The sequence below is a fragment of the Limulus polyphemus genome, unplaced genomic scaffold, assembly GCF_000517525.1.
Source record: "Limulus polyphemus unplaced genomic scaffold, Limulus_polyphemus-2.1.2 Scaffold74, whole genome shotgun sequence".
Lineage (NCBI taxonomy): Eukaryota > Metazoa > Arthropoda > Merostomata > Xiphosura > Limulidae > Limulus > Limulus polyphemus.
Genome location: NW_013665684.1, coordinates 1,003,857 through 1,018,609, shown reverse-complemented (window position 1 = coordinate 1,018,609; position 14,753 = coordinate 1,003,857). Strand labels below are relative to the sequence as shown.

The following is a 14,753-nucleotide window of genomic DNA, read 5'->3' as shown; positions in this document are numbered from 1 at the left end:
TTAAAATTGCTCCAAAATTGAGAATTTCGAACCAATATGTAAGTTAAGGAGTTTTGAGAATTTAAACATCCAATATTGAAAAACAAGAAATAGTATCAAGATTTTTCAGCTGTAAATAATGAGTATTTTGATATCTTAATTATCCGATATTCAAAAGAAAGAAACATTATCAAGCCATTTTTAGCTGTAAATAATGAGCAATTGGATATCTTAAATATCAGATATTTAAGAAAAAGAAACATCATCAAGACTTTTCAACTGTAAGTAATGAGTATTTTGATATCTTAATATCAGATATTCAAGAACAAGAAACATTATCAAGACATTTTCATCTGTAAATAATGAATATTTTGATATCTTAAATATCAGGTATCTAAGAACAAGAAACATGATCAAGAAATTTCCATCTGTAAATAATGAGGATTTTGATATCTTAAATATCAGATATTCAAGAACAAGAAATATTATCATGACGGTCTTCAGCTTATCTTTTTATTCATCTATCCTCTACAATTGCCACGAAGAGCTTGGAAAGCCCATAACACTGGAACCTCTTAAATAGTTGTAATGGTTATTTCCTTATGACATGTTTATCACAGCTTTAAAAAAATCTAAACTGAAAAAATGTGCATTTTGAAAATGTTATGATTTTGTTGATTATGTTATTTTGTACAACTTTCAAGCCATAAGTATTTTTTATGTCTTCTCAGAGAGTCATACTGTTTATCTATAGTTTCTTCTTCTTCTAAACACATTTCAATCGACCGTCATTCCTTCAGTTCTCGGCGGATTAACTTGAAACTTGGTAGGGTAATACCGTGGTCAAAGACGCTCAGATATCTTTTTCATTTATTGTTTTAGGACTTATAAAGGATTCTATAGGGTCAAAAGTAAAACTACCCAAAATGTATATTTTGGGCTCCTGTGTGGTCGTTCATATTTACAGTAATCAAGATGAAAATTAGTACAAATATAAATTTCCACACGCTTAACCCATTGACATAGAAAAAGTTGGATTTGCTCATTTCCCCATTTTGAGTCTTTTAGGGGGGTCAGAGCTCATAAAAAACAACTAAATAATTGTGGGTTTTTGGTCAATTACTCGGCCGTATTTTGACCAATGTACATGGCATTCAAAACGAAGACACTTTTCTTCAGGTTCCACACATTAACAAACAAATGGTGGACTTGCCCATTTTTAGTAATTATAGGGGTCAAGATTCCACAGAAAGCATAATTTTAGGGTTTTTGACAATTACTCTGTTGAATTTTGGCCAATTTACATGGAATTTGATACAAAAATACATGTTTTACAGGCCCCATATTATACAAACGAAAATATGAATATGTCCATTTTTGGTCATTTTATGGGGGTCAAAAGGTTAATAAACCCATAATTTTAGGGGATTTAGGTCAATTACTTAGTCTTGTGTCGACCAGTTTACATGGAATTTGGTATAAATGTATTTTTCTACAGGCAACACACATTGAGAAAACGAAAATGTTGGATTTACCCATTTTTAGTAATTATAGCGGGTAAAAATGCCACAAAAAGCATAATTTTAGGTTGTTTTTTTTACAGTTACTACACTTACATGGGATTTGGTACAAAGTACTTTTTTACAGGTCCAAAACAGGGATATATAGATAATTTTGGAATTTTTGTCTTTTGCTTAATTTTTCAATGAGGGAAGCACAATTTGGGGTTTTCGTGAACTACTTATGTGTATGTCAACCAAATTACATGGGATTGTTAGAAAGATACCTTCATGCAGATTCCAATTAGTGATGCACACAATTTCCGATTTATCTGTGTTTTTCACGATTTTTCTGGAGTCAAAACTGACCATGTTGGGATTGTGTGGCGGAGACATGCTGCATTCGCCCGCGAATATAGGCCTCATTAATTAAATAAAATATATATTATTATTTTTTATTGACGTTTAACTCAATTTCCTTGAAGGAAATTAAAATGTTCTTGTCAACGATCTTTCCTGTTAACAACAGCTAAAAACAAACAAAAAACAAGATAAATGAATATACTTAGTGGTAAGTCAGAAGACACATAACGTTAAAAACCGGGTTTCGATACCCGTGGTGAGCAGAGCACAGATAGTCCATTGTGCAGCTTTGTGTTTAACAACAACAAACAAATGTGTGTTGGCTTGTCGTTCGTCTGAATGCAATCGTTTTTAGCCAATAAAAACAAAATAAATGGTGATTTTTTGTTCCTAGCTTGATGATCTTTCTTCTACTAGAATTGTCTAAGGTTATTGACATAGCTGAAGGTTATTGACATAGCTGAGTAATTGTTCTTAGTCAGTTTCTTCTCCATGTACAATCCTTTTAGCTATCAGAAACACGTTGTTGAGTTTTGTTGTAATTTAATGCTCCTCCCTCTACTCTCATTCTTTAATATCTAAAACACGTTGCTGAAGTAGTTGAATTTTTGCTTTTAATTTAACGCTCCTCCCTCTACTCTCATTCTTTAATATCTAAAACACGTTGCTGAAGTAGTTGAATTTGCTCGTCATTGGTTGGTCTTCCTGAAATTACTTTTTTTATAACCACAAAATATGTTGTTTTAGTTGTTTGCAACTATCAGCTTCTCGTTCCTCCTGTTACGCTTTTTGCCTTATTATATACATGATGTGAGAAAAACACGTAGGTTCAAGAAGTCTTAATATAAAACGATAAAAAATTCTATAACTTTATTATAAATGTTATGAATTTAATGACCATTTTCTTGTTTGCGAATAGAGCGATATCCATACTAATTTCCAAATATTGCGCATACGTATATCAATATTTAACGAAAGAAATAAAGTAAATATTTAATGAAAGTAATAAAGTAAATATTTAATGAAAGCAATAAAGTAAATATTTAATGAAATTAATATAAAAAAACGAATTACTAATGCTTACTGATTTCAGTTTCGCATCCACAAACGTGTTCATTGAATTAGGACAGACATTCAGTACTCACTTACCTGTTTAGCTATCATAATTCACTTTATTGAAGTCATACACATTTTTGTTGTTAATGCATGAAAAATACGTCGATCCACATTTGATGTATTAGACAAATGAATCAAGTTGATGCGCGAATCTTTCCAAAAGTAAGGCGTAAAAATGAATAGAAAGTATCTGTTTTATTAAAAGTCTAGAACGAAAAGGGACATTTTACAACAAAGATATTCGAGCAAAGAACTTTAGAAACTTCCTAAGCTGTATCATGATTGTGGTTTTTACGCTTGAATGAGAATGTGGATTGACTTTTATTTCAACTTCCATTGAGCTTTAGGACTAGCTGTCCCCCCCAAACATTTTTTTTTTACATTCTAATACTTTATTTATTAGTGGTTTTGTCAACTACGTTTATTTTGTAACACCTAATAGGTGCACTTAGCGTACAATATTACGATATTTGATCCGCAGGATAATTAATGACAATCATTGTATCACAGTTATAATAAAAGGTAAAGTATTTAAGTTTCTTTTTTTATGAAGCGTACAGCTATAATAATATACAGTACAGACGTAAGGAATTGAGATGATAAACAAAAGGGTAACGAACTATAGGTTCGTACTGAAACTGTTTTACGTAGCAGCCAAAGTAGAAAGCACCAGCAGTCTCGAAACGATGGCTTTCAATTTGTTCTCTTACTATGGGACTTTGTTCTCTGGTCAATGTTACACTGTTGTTTCACCAGGGCGCTCCTGAAAATAGCTAAAAAAATATACTCAAATTAAAGCTTCACATTATCAAAGTCTAAGCTGTCAAATAATGAACAAAAAATAAATAAATAAATGTTTCAACAGATCGATTAACAGATGTTTGTAATTTGTATATTTTATCACTTACAAAATTTATCTCAGCGGATTTACAACGCTAGAAACCGAGTTTCGACACGCGTGGTGGACAGAGCACAGATAGACCATTGTGTAGCTTTGTGCTTAAACTACAAACAAACAAAGAAAATTTATTTGCTTCTTATAATAATTACGAAAATCTTTTTTGGAGTGACTATAATGCTGCATAACTTTTGAGTGTGTTTTAATTTATCACATTTCCTATGAAAGAGAACCAATTAAATTTGTGAATTGTAAAAACTTCTGGTGCAAACAAAAACATCTAAACCGCATAATACAACCAATGTGTGGCATTATATGCCTTCAGTCAAGCTGAATTATTGAGAGCTTATGGTTGTAGAAAAGAAAACACATTCCGCTGACCAAAAATTGTAATAATATATATATCTATTTACTATTACTAAGTAATTATGTCAGGTGAAGTTATCAACTTCTTAAATCTTCACTATACTTAGATTTTGTCTTCATTGGTGCAATGTAAGGACACGCTAATTTTGTTTTACCATTTCATTGAAAAATATGAATTACCAGTAAGTCGTTAATCTTCACATGCATGGTTACGTAGTTAAGTAGGTGAATCTTTCCCTTTTTCTATTTGAGTCAAATCATCACTTTGAATAATGAGAACTTAAACAAGCAGTGACGTTTGCCTTAAGACGCAGAACATGCTGGACCACCTTTTAAATAAAGTCGGAATTTAAACTTTAATTTTTTGCCATTTAACACGAGAACACAACCACGTTAGATATATTTATGAAACGATAAAGACATTTTTAAATAGAAGTTATGCATATGTCCATTAGGTACTGTGAGCGTGGACAGGATGCCAAACGAGTAAAAAAAAACAAAAAAAACAGTATATTTTATTGAACACCGGTTGCTCCCTAGCGGTCATTATTTTAAATCTAAATCGGTTTATAAAATGAACTTTCCTACAGAGAAGAAAGATCAAGATTGTAGTGACTGATATGAAGTTCTGAATCTGAAACATGCTTACAGACGTAAATAGACACCTACTCACACCTTCATCTCCGGGCTAGCCGCTGAACATCGCAAGCTGTGTGCCAAGAGTGGCTGTCCCTCTGGTAGCGGTTGTCCGAGAGAATTGGGAACAGTATTGACGGCCATCGAAGTGTGAGATAGTGGGAAGCATAGCTCTTGGGGATGAGTGGACGGTATGGTGGAAGAGTGGGCTTTTGCGCGCATTAAATCCATTTTCATCTGGTTCAATTTAGGCAGTGGATCATCATCCGTACAATCCGGCGACTGTATAAAAGTAAAATAACGTATATTTATAAGTTACATTTTTGTTAATAATGATAAATGAAATGCTACATGCTAGTGAGAACAGACATTAAACAGTTTACTGATCTCTAATCCTTCTTATTAGACTAAGAGCTAATAATTCACCCAAATAATTCATAGATTACCCTGAAAAGGTGATTTCGAGGTATAAAAACATTCTGTAATCTTTGAGTTTACTTTTATTTTAGGCTTAACATTGCCGAATGCCTTTCTGTGTTAGATCTTCGTTAGCATATAAATCTATCCAAATAATTGACCTCAACTTGAGTATAGATATCAAAATAACTGGATGTAAGAGATTTCCGGAAACGTCTATTAATGAAAAATAACATTCAAATGGTTTAGGAGTTATCACTTTGAATATTTACATAAATGAAATTTACTAAAAATCAAGACTGACTTTTACAGAAAAAACGAAGACTCCTAGACTGTTGCTCATATGTTTCCAATAGTGTTGCAATTAGCATGTTGCGTCAGTTGTATTTAACAGGTACTAATTCCAACAAAGATCAAAGAATCGATGAACAGTGCGTGAAACAAACGCTAGTTTTTATGTGTTTTTTTAAACAAATTCATATTATATTGTTTTTAATGTTAGATTTACTAATGGTATTCCTTAAAAAGTTTTATATTTGTAAAATATATATTTTCAGTGTTTTTAGATTATTATTAGATATAGTTTTCACTATGAGAGTTACTTTACATTCTAACTTAGTGTATGAATTTTGGACTAACCCAAATCTCCTAAGCACGTTTAACCTCGGGAGATGTTATTGGGATTAAGTCCGAAAATATCGCTAACAGCATGAGTATCCAATTGATGAATTAAATCAGTCTGCTTACCTCCGTCACTAAAGGTGGACGGAGGTTATGTTTTCACTCCTGTATGTGTGTTTGTTTTTGTTTGTATGTGTGTGATTCTTTGTGTGTTTATCAGCAAGATTTCTCAAAAACGGCTGAATAGATTTATACGAAAGGCGGTATACATTTGTACTGTGACCCAACTTAGTAGAGATTAATTTCTGGAAGGTCAAGGCCACAAAAATAAAAAAAATCGCCATCTTTCACACCGATTTTTCACACTATTTTTACTCTATAACTCATTCAGAAATGATCGACTTTTGATTAAACTTGGTGGACATATGTAGATTATTATTTCTCATTGTTCTGCCAAAAATGTCTCATTGTTCTGCCGTTGATAATGACGGACATACGGACACATATTCGTATTTTTTGAGAGCCGAATACGTGGCGGAGGTATGCGCTCTTCTGAGTACCCTCTATTTAGTATCATTTTTTTGGTTTATGACATACTATACTCCAAGGTAGACTGGTATGTCGTATTAGTCATATTAATTATTATGTTGATTTTTAATTCTGATGTTGGACATGAAGAGTAAAGTATACAATAAACTCCTGATCACGATATTAGAACTTTAAGGTAAAATGAACAATAAACTGATATTCATGATGTTGGGCTTAAATAGTATAATGTAATGAATTTCAAATTATTTTAAGAACATAATATAATGACAGTTTAAAATTTCCGTTTCTTTCACCTTACCTAGAAAATCGTTCTTCATGAGAAATTCGGTTCATATCTTAATTGTTAACATTATGCTCAAAATAAGTTAGTTGCTTGATAGGTGAGTTTGATAAATTTTTTCTTATTTTCATAACTGATAGTTTTTTTTATCAAAGTCTTAGAAGATGAAATGTAGTTGAATGTTTCATCGGCATTATACGCATTTCTAGTTTAGGATATTGTCACTAGGGAAATTTTATAACTGGGATGGTATTATATTCTAAAATGGTTGGTAAATTACTGAATTTTCCATCCAGATTATGTAAACATTTCAATCTTTAAAACGAGCATAATTTTTTCAGTAAATATTTGTAGGTGTTGATGATTAATGACTGAAACAACTTTTACAAGCTCTACTGTTTGTGAAAGCTTTCATAATGGTATTAAATACACTAACTAGTTCAATACCTTTGTAAGATTCTCCGAAATAAAACTGTTGTGATTTTTGAGATAAAATTTATCGAATTTTTCCTCTCCAAGTGTTTTACAGCATTTCAGGAGCTGACAGTTTTTACGTTTAGATATAGCTGTTTAAATACAGCACGTGCTTCTCTATAAAACTATCAATAGAATGAGCGAAGAAATAGAATTAGCTTATCAATCACACATCTTTCTGAGTAGAAATTACGTAAACACATATTTCTGAAGTGGAGTTTTATTCGAATCTTTATAAATCTCATTTACCTCATAAATTCTTTTGTCTAGTTTGAAATCCCTGGGTTTGTCCTTTTGATAATAAACTCCAGCGCAGATTAAAACGTTCAAGATTAAAAGTGAACACCCAACGGCAATGGTCACACTGAGTGTTGTGGAGTATATTCCTTCTTGGTATACAACCGTTTCAGATTCAGTTTTATTGGTTGAGGTTGTTGCAATCAGGACGCTCTGGGGTGCAGTTTGAGAAGTCACTTCCACGCTCGACTTCATCTCTGAAATTGCAACACTTTCACTGGTTTCCGTGGCAACACTGTCTTCCTTTGTAAAGGAGTCGGTGGTGACAACTTGAGTGGAAGGTGACTGATGACTGCGTATGATTCCATCGTACGAGTACAGGTTATTATAGTCACGAAGCCTGTGATGATCGAAATGAATATCCCCCGAGCCAGCTCTGTTTAGTTCGGGAAGAAGATTTAACCAAAACGATAACTGATGGGCGTGATAGTGGTCTCTTACTCGAGGCTTTATTCCTGTTAGGGAATGAGCGTTTAGTTCGGTTTTAAAACTTTCAAGTACATCATGCGAACTATTTAACCTTCTATAAGTAATTTTGAAGCTTTTAAAACTTTCGTGTTATGCCTTTGACACATGTGAATAGCAAGTATCTTAGATAAATCTAAAGGTTTTTATATTGTAACTGAAAAAAGGGAGGAATAGAAACAAAATCTGATGTTGCCTTTGAATCATAAACGGTAAATCACTCCAACAATGGTTTTTTTCTACACTCTGTATAACTTTTACATGGTAATGCGACTTCCAGTAATCTTTTACTTAGTGCAGGTAAAGTGAAAACAACACTTAGAAGAATATCTTACATTTTTCATTAATGGTATGATTATCACTAGATATTAATTTTTGGGTGTGAACAGTATGACTGTACATCATAATATGACTACATAGTATCTGGTGTGATAACCGTAAAGATACTTATAAAAATGCTAAAAATAAACTTCCAATTACATAACTTTAACTGCTTTAGTAACTGCATGATGACTAAGTTGAAAGTTATTTTATTAGAACATGTTTAACCTGTTTCAAACGATATGACGAGAAGCTTGAGAAACCTAAATGAGAAGACCAATTAATTAACACTGTGGGTGGACGTGGATCTCTTGCTCCTGCGACCTTTAGTTAATTAGACAGCATCTGTTCCTAACTTTCTAGTTTCCAATCAGCTGTCAGTGCTTTATTAACTAATTTAATCTCAATATTCTGCTACGACTGACATTATTCGCATTGATTTTATGCTTTACATATACACAAGTCGTATAATTAACTTTCACATGCAGATATACAAAATTATAGGCACGAGCCAGATTCGAAAATTGTCATCTTTTCAAGGTAATAAAATATGTTTTACATTAACACTCTAAATCATACAGTATACGTACTCACAGAAAATTATTGTTATTATTTTACAAAATGTTGTAGAAAGTATGGTGGCAAAAGGATCGTATCTGATAGGAACTAAATGATTAATTTTGGAATGTCGTATTATCAAAACTAAATCAAATGTGATTGAGATCTGATTTTCCAAGCTTAGATAACCAGTGAATAATTCAAATTAGATTTTTTTAAACCAAATATATATCTTTGAATAGTTGTCGAGTAGTTTGGGCTTTATGCTTATCTGAGTAAACAAAATAAAACCGACTTTGAATATCAGCGAATTATTTAATTGCCATAACAGAATGATTAAAACAAGCCCCAAAAACATTGGTAGAATGTGTTTGTTTTTTGAATTTCGCGTAAAGCTACACGAGGGCTATCTGCGCTAGCCGTCTCTACTTTAAAGGGAAGGCAGCTAGCCATCACCACCCACCGCCAACTCTTGGGTTACTCTTTTACTAACGAATAGTGGGATTAACAGGCACTTTATAACGCCCCCACGGTTGAAAGGGCGAGCATGTTTGGTGGGACGGGATTCGAATCCGCGACCCGCAAATTGCGAGTCGAGCACCCTAACCACCTGGCCATGCTTCATTGGTAGAAGCTTAAATGAGAAACTAAATAAAAATTAAGTTTTAGTTATTTCTATGAAAAAGCACAACTTCTCAAGCTTATAATAAGCAAACTACTACTTTACAAAAGAGCAAACATTGGACTAAATATAATATTTTTCGCAATAAATAAATCTATGTGGGCAAAGAAATAAGAAGTAGACAATTTTTTTCAATCTCTTCGCAACTAGCGCTTCTTAGCGATACGTCTTGCAAATATAGGTAATCTTACAATTTATATTTTGTTATTAAGTACAAAGTACACAATAAGCCACCTGTTCTCTGCCTACAACGGGTATCGAAACTAGGTTTACAGCGTGAAAAGCTCTCAGATTTGCCGTCGAGTCATCGGTGGAGGCATACATCATAGAACTTTTTCACAGACATATATAATAATTTATTTTTAAAACGTCCATCCTGCCCTCTTTTTGTGGAAACAAGCTAATGATTTTTTGAATAATTGTTTTTTTTTATGGTAAGTTTCTTATTTCATCTTCTTATCGAAGCAATCTAATTCTCAGTAATTAATTTAAATAACATATTTTAGAAATAAATTCTAGAACAATGGGTTAGTTCTAAATCTTATTTGTAGAAACAACAAAATACAATTATAAGTACTAGAAAGCAAAAATCTAACAATTTCGTGAAGAAGAAATAATTTTAAAAGTTTTAATGGAATTTTTGGTAAATAACGTCTGATTCTGAATGGTTATTACGTTTAGATGACGACACATTCAATATTGGAATAATTGGTACTGAATTATAATACATTTATTCGAGGACTAAATACACTTTTGTGTGTCAGATTATGGGTCCAATATTTCGTAGTTCATTGTATTATAAGAGTGACAGTCAAGTCTATATATTTGGTCTAACAATACTAGCCTGAGAACTAGGGGTGGTTGGGGTTGACTAGCTACCTTCCCTCATCTAGTTTTGGGCGAAGTTAAACAAACAAATATTTGTAAAATTATAACAATTATCCGTGAATTCGTAAACTGTATACTAGAAAAATATACATTCGCTTACTTTCTATGAAGAGGCATTTTATGCGCTCTTATGTAACTGTGTTCAAAAGTTAATTATTTTAGGACTTTACGCATACGCAAAGTTGTTGTTATTTGATTTAGAGCAAAGCCACATTAGGCTATCTGCTGTGTCCACCGAGAGGAATCGAATCTTGGATTGTAGCATTATAATTCCATAAACTTGTTGTTGATCTATCGTGGGACGATAAGCAAAGTTAAATATAAATACAAATAGTGCCAATCTTTTCAGTGAGGTAATTTTTATTATTTTGGAATCCTTTAGTTTCGTCCCCCGGTGGGACAATGACAAGTCTACGGTCTTCCATTGCTTACTATGCTCTAAGAAAAATAAATAAACAAAAAAAAACAATCCTTTAGTTTCGCATAAAATTGTTCAAGTCCGGGAAAATATTCACAGAAATTTTGATGTTTCATTGAAGCTTATGCAGCAACCATGAAATACAAACATTTATAGCTTGGATATTGATATAAATGAGTTTTAAAAAGTGATGTTGCGATAAATATATATATATATTCTTATTACTCTGTCAAAATCCGGTCATCACAGTTTTTGTATCTTATAAGAAAAAATTCTGTTTACGGATTTTTAGGGAGATGTCAACACAGAGAATACTCACCTCCATTAGTTATTACAGAGGAAGATTAAAATCAGAACGAAAACTGTTTACCTATAGTAATATATTTCTGATATAGCGGATCGTATCTTTGCCATTCAAAAGGGTTGAGCCTTGGCACGAGTTTCTCGTTGCCATTCCTGTAGCCAGTCGAATTCGGATTTCTATATAAGAAAGAAGTGTTAATGTTATAACTATTGATCATTGATAGACGCAAAATGTGAATTTATTTCTGCTAATACAGTGATTAAGAATAGATCATAGTTTAAAGTATATTTTCATTCTTAATTTTTTTTACCACTAGTTGACAACTCCAGCTGGGTATAGAACAAAAATAATGTTGTTATGTTTCTTGTACGTAAAACGCTTTAAAAATAATGTTGTTATGTTTCTTGTACGTAAAACGCTTTATCTCCAGAATTAGTCTGAAAACTCTCTTTGTCTTTTGTATACGGCTAATAAGTACACCTTATGATGTATAGGAAAATATATATACTACTTGATATATGTTCTCCTTTTATTTCATAAAAGAGGACTTTCTCCCGAACTATACATCCTAATTCACTAAGTTTAGAAAGTGACTGAACAAATGATTAAGTTCCCACTAATAACGTGTTGAATTAAATTTTGTTGTAATGATAGCCTGCATTAGCGTGGCTACGCAAAATGTTGGGTAGTTTATTATTAATATCTTCTGACCAAATACTGACTAACTAGTTCAGAAATTTAAAGTAACTGTACGTGAATGAAATCATTCTTAATAATTCAGTTTCCAACAACACCAACTCTAGCATCATGCTAGCAGATTCAAAGGACTTGCGTGATGCTCTGCATATTGCTGTCAGTACAGAAAAGGGTGAAATGCGATTTATCAGACCACATCACACGCTTTCAGCCGTCCATTCTCTTCAACTTGCTCCAAAAGCACTACAGAAGTCGTGCTTTCATACTTGCATCTGAGATAAGCGGTTTTCAGACTGGCTGTCGGCTGCCATATGACAGATTTTGCCAATGTCCTTCAGCTGGAAATAGTTGAAAAAAACCTAACGATCAACTGGGACATGACCTAATGGTTATTGCACTTTACAACCATATCTAATAATATTTTATTTCGGTTTGTTACGTGCAGTTAATAGCCACAGCTTTTTTTTTTTTTTTTTACTTTCTTTCGATTGCCACTGATGATAGAAGTTTATGAACAGCCAGTCAAATAAACGGTATTCAATAACGACGTTCCTTTTAAATAGGCACCTAGTATATGACTTTTTATAAGCCCGAGCGATCCTGGCTCTTTCGTATTGATTTGTAAACTAGCTATGATATGACTACATTTCTGCATTTATAGGGTTCAAGTAATCATCCGATGTATTACATAATCACTTTGCATATGCAAATAAATGGGTTTTAAAAAAATAACAAAGTGTCCATTCAATGTTCATGTAAAATGTGGAAAGTGTGTGCGATTTTTTAAAGTGAATATAGGTTCAATACCTAATTATTATCCAAGAGTGTGTGTTTATCATCAACAACGGAAACGTAAATTCAGCTATCATCTTATAAGTAACTGCTGTAGGTATTTTATGACCTATGCTGTTAAACCACGTATAGTCAGTCTACCAGGTTAAAGGAAAAACCAAAACAACAATAAACACTTATGAGACTGATATAATATTTGTGTTTATTATTAATTCCGAATTAAGATACTTTTGAGGAATCCTAATTTCCTGCGAATAATAATAATAGCATGATTACTATATATAGTGACAAAAAGGGTATAAGAATTTTGTATATGAGTTGATTTATTATTTTTAAACAATATTGAATCTTTGTTTATACCTAATAGAAAATGGGAATAGTTCATATCTCAAAGCTGAGAACCATCTTATCCAAATCGGTTTCATTAAACACCTATTAAGACAGACTACAGAACGTCTAGAGAATCTGAAATTGTATTGTTATAATATGTGAAATACCAACACTGTTAGTAACAAAACCATCAGTTTATCTGAATGTATAATTGGAATCAGAAGACTGAAAGTGTCAATTACAAATCTGTGTTCATAATGATTTAATTACAACTTTATGAATAATGAAGAGTATTCAATGCCTAAAAGGATCAAAGAATCCCATAATATATAGTGAGTCATATCCTATAATTTCATAACACTTAACCTGTTAGGTAAATCAGAGTAGTGAATATAGTCAGATAATAAAATTAATATAAATATTGTTTTATTTTCGTAAATAAATTAATTTATAGCTATACATATGCAAAATGAAATACAATATATGTATCTCTGTAAGAATAATAATTTCATTTCATTACATTTGTTTTTTCTTGTTACAATGTTAATAATGTTGGTGACAGTTGGCTAAGAGTACAATTCAATATATCTCGAAATGAAATATATTAATACCAAAAATATAAGCATTTGCTGTTTTGGTTATTGTAAACTCTACCCCTGTCAAATTTGTCTAATAAATCTAACTACTTTAATACTCTACCCAGATCGAGCAAAATTGGTCCAGTGGGTGATTACAGCTTCAGATAGAGCCTCCTCCGACCGAGTGTAGTTAGGTTGAAAATATGCTAAAGAGTCCACCAACGGTGCACCAAAAATGTAGGGAAGTTCTTCCCCATGGACACAGCCAAGTTTAGAAGAATAATCACCTTCTTCAGACTGGTGGTTGAAAACGTAGAAATAAGTGTTTTCCCGAACACCAGCTTGCAAATTCCCTAGTTTCACAAGCGGTGCCACAATCAGGGCATCACTTAAAGCATCATTTGTTCTCTCGAGTAAGTAGTCAGAAGGATGTTGACCAAACTGACTCCAGTCAGTGTACTCGTTCATGATAGTTAAATAAATTTCTTGCTGATGGTAGTTATACAGGTTTCTCACCAATGTACGAAAAATTCGATTCCGTCTCTCCAGATCAATCCCAAATTTCTCTTCTCTCGCCGAAAATCCAAAAATGTATTCTGCCTTAGTGACTCCAAACAATAGGTCGTACTGACGATTAATGTCACTGTTCTCTTCCATTTGGTATTCTGGGTCGTGTTGTAATGATATACCATCTATTGTTGGCCCAAATGTAGTTAGATAATCAGGAATCTGTATGTAGGCGTCTAATATTTTCTGAAGAGGACGATGTCGAAGACAGTTAATCGTTGAGGTACCAATGTTGGTGGGACAACCCAGTTTTTCTGCTACCTGACGAGCATAAAAGAGTGAATCTTTCGCGATGGCCCAGGGGCTGAAAACCGATCCACTCTGTAGGATGACTCGGTGAAAAAGATCTGTAAAAGACAAAATCTTAGGAAAAATACTATTCGAACAACCCAAATGTGAATTTGTTTTAAGGAAAGATATGGTAAAAGTGTATGTGGTAATTTTATTTTTACACAATATATGTCCTCATCTCGGATTTAATCCTAGACAAGTGCTCTAGTAACTGAACTAAAGGGTTATCCAATTAGTGATTGGTAGTAAGGCTCTTTCTAAACAACGCAAACTACTACATCTGTATAGATATTTGAGTTTCAATTGTCTTTTATTTCTTTATCTCATTAAATAAGTATTTTTCTAGTATCGAAAACATTTCCTCGTTA

The 14,753-nt window shown here is 32.7% G+C and overlaps 1 protein-coding gene across 2 annotated transcripts in view; it reads right to left on the bottom strand.

Annotated features, from left to right (window-relative positions):
* Window positions 1-3,133: 3,133 nt before the first annotated feature.
* The window catches only part of LOC106466499 (neuroligin-4, X-linked-like), a 79,566-nt gene continuing 67,946 nt past the window's right edge, over window positions 3,134-14,753 (bottom strand). Inside the window, exons 4-8 of one of the 2 annotated variants that reach the window (XM_013926793.2) lie at window positions 13,649-14,441; window positions 11,198-11,307; window positions 7,448-7,950; window positions 4,891-5,139; window positions 3,134-3,730 (exon numbers count right to left, since the gene is read on the bottom strand). In XM_013926793.2, the coding sequence (XP_013782247.2) occupies window positions 4,891-5,139; window positions 7,448-7,950; window positions 11,198-11,307; window positions 13,649-14,441 (1,655 nt within the window). In that variant the 3' untranslated portion in view covers window positions 3,134-3,730. The remainder of the gene's footprint in view (window positions 3,731-4,890; window positions 5,140-7,447; window positions 7,951-11,197; window positions 11,308-13,648; window positions 14,442-14,753) is intronic. The other variant, XM_022395053.1, reaches the window with a different exon arrangement.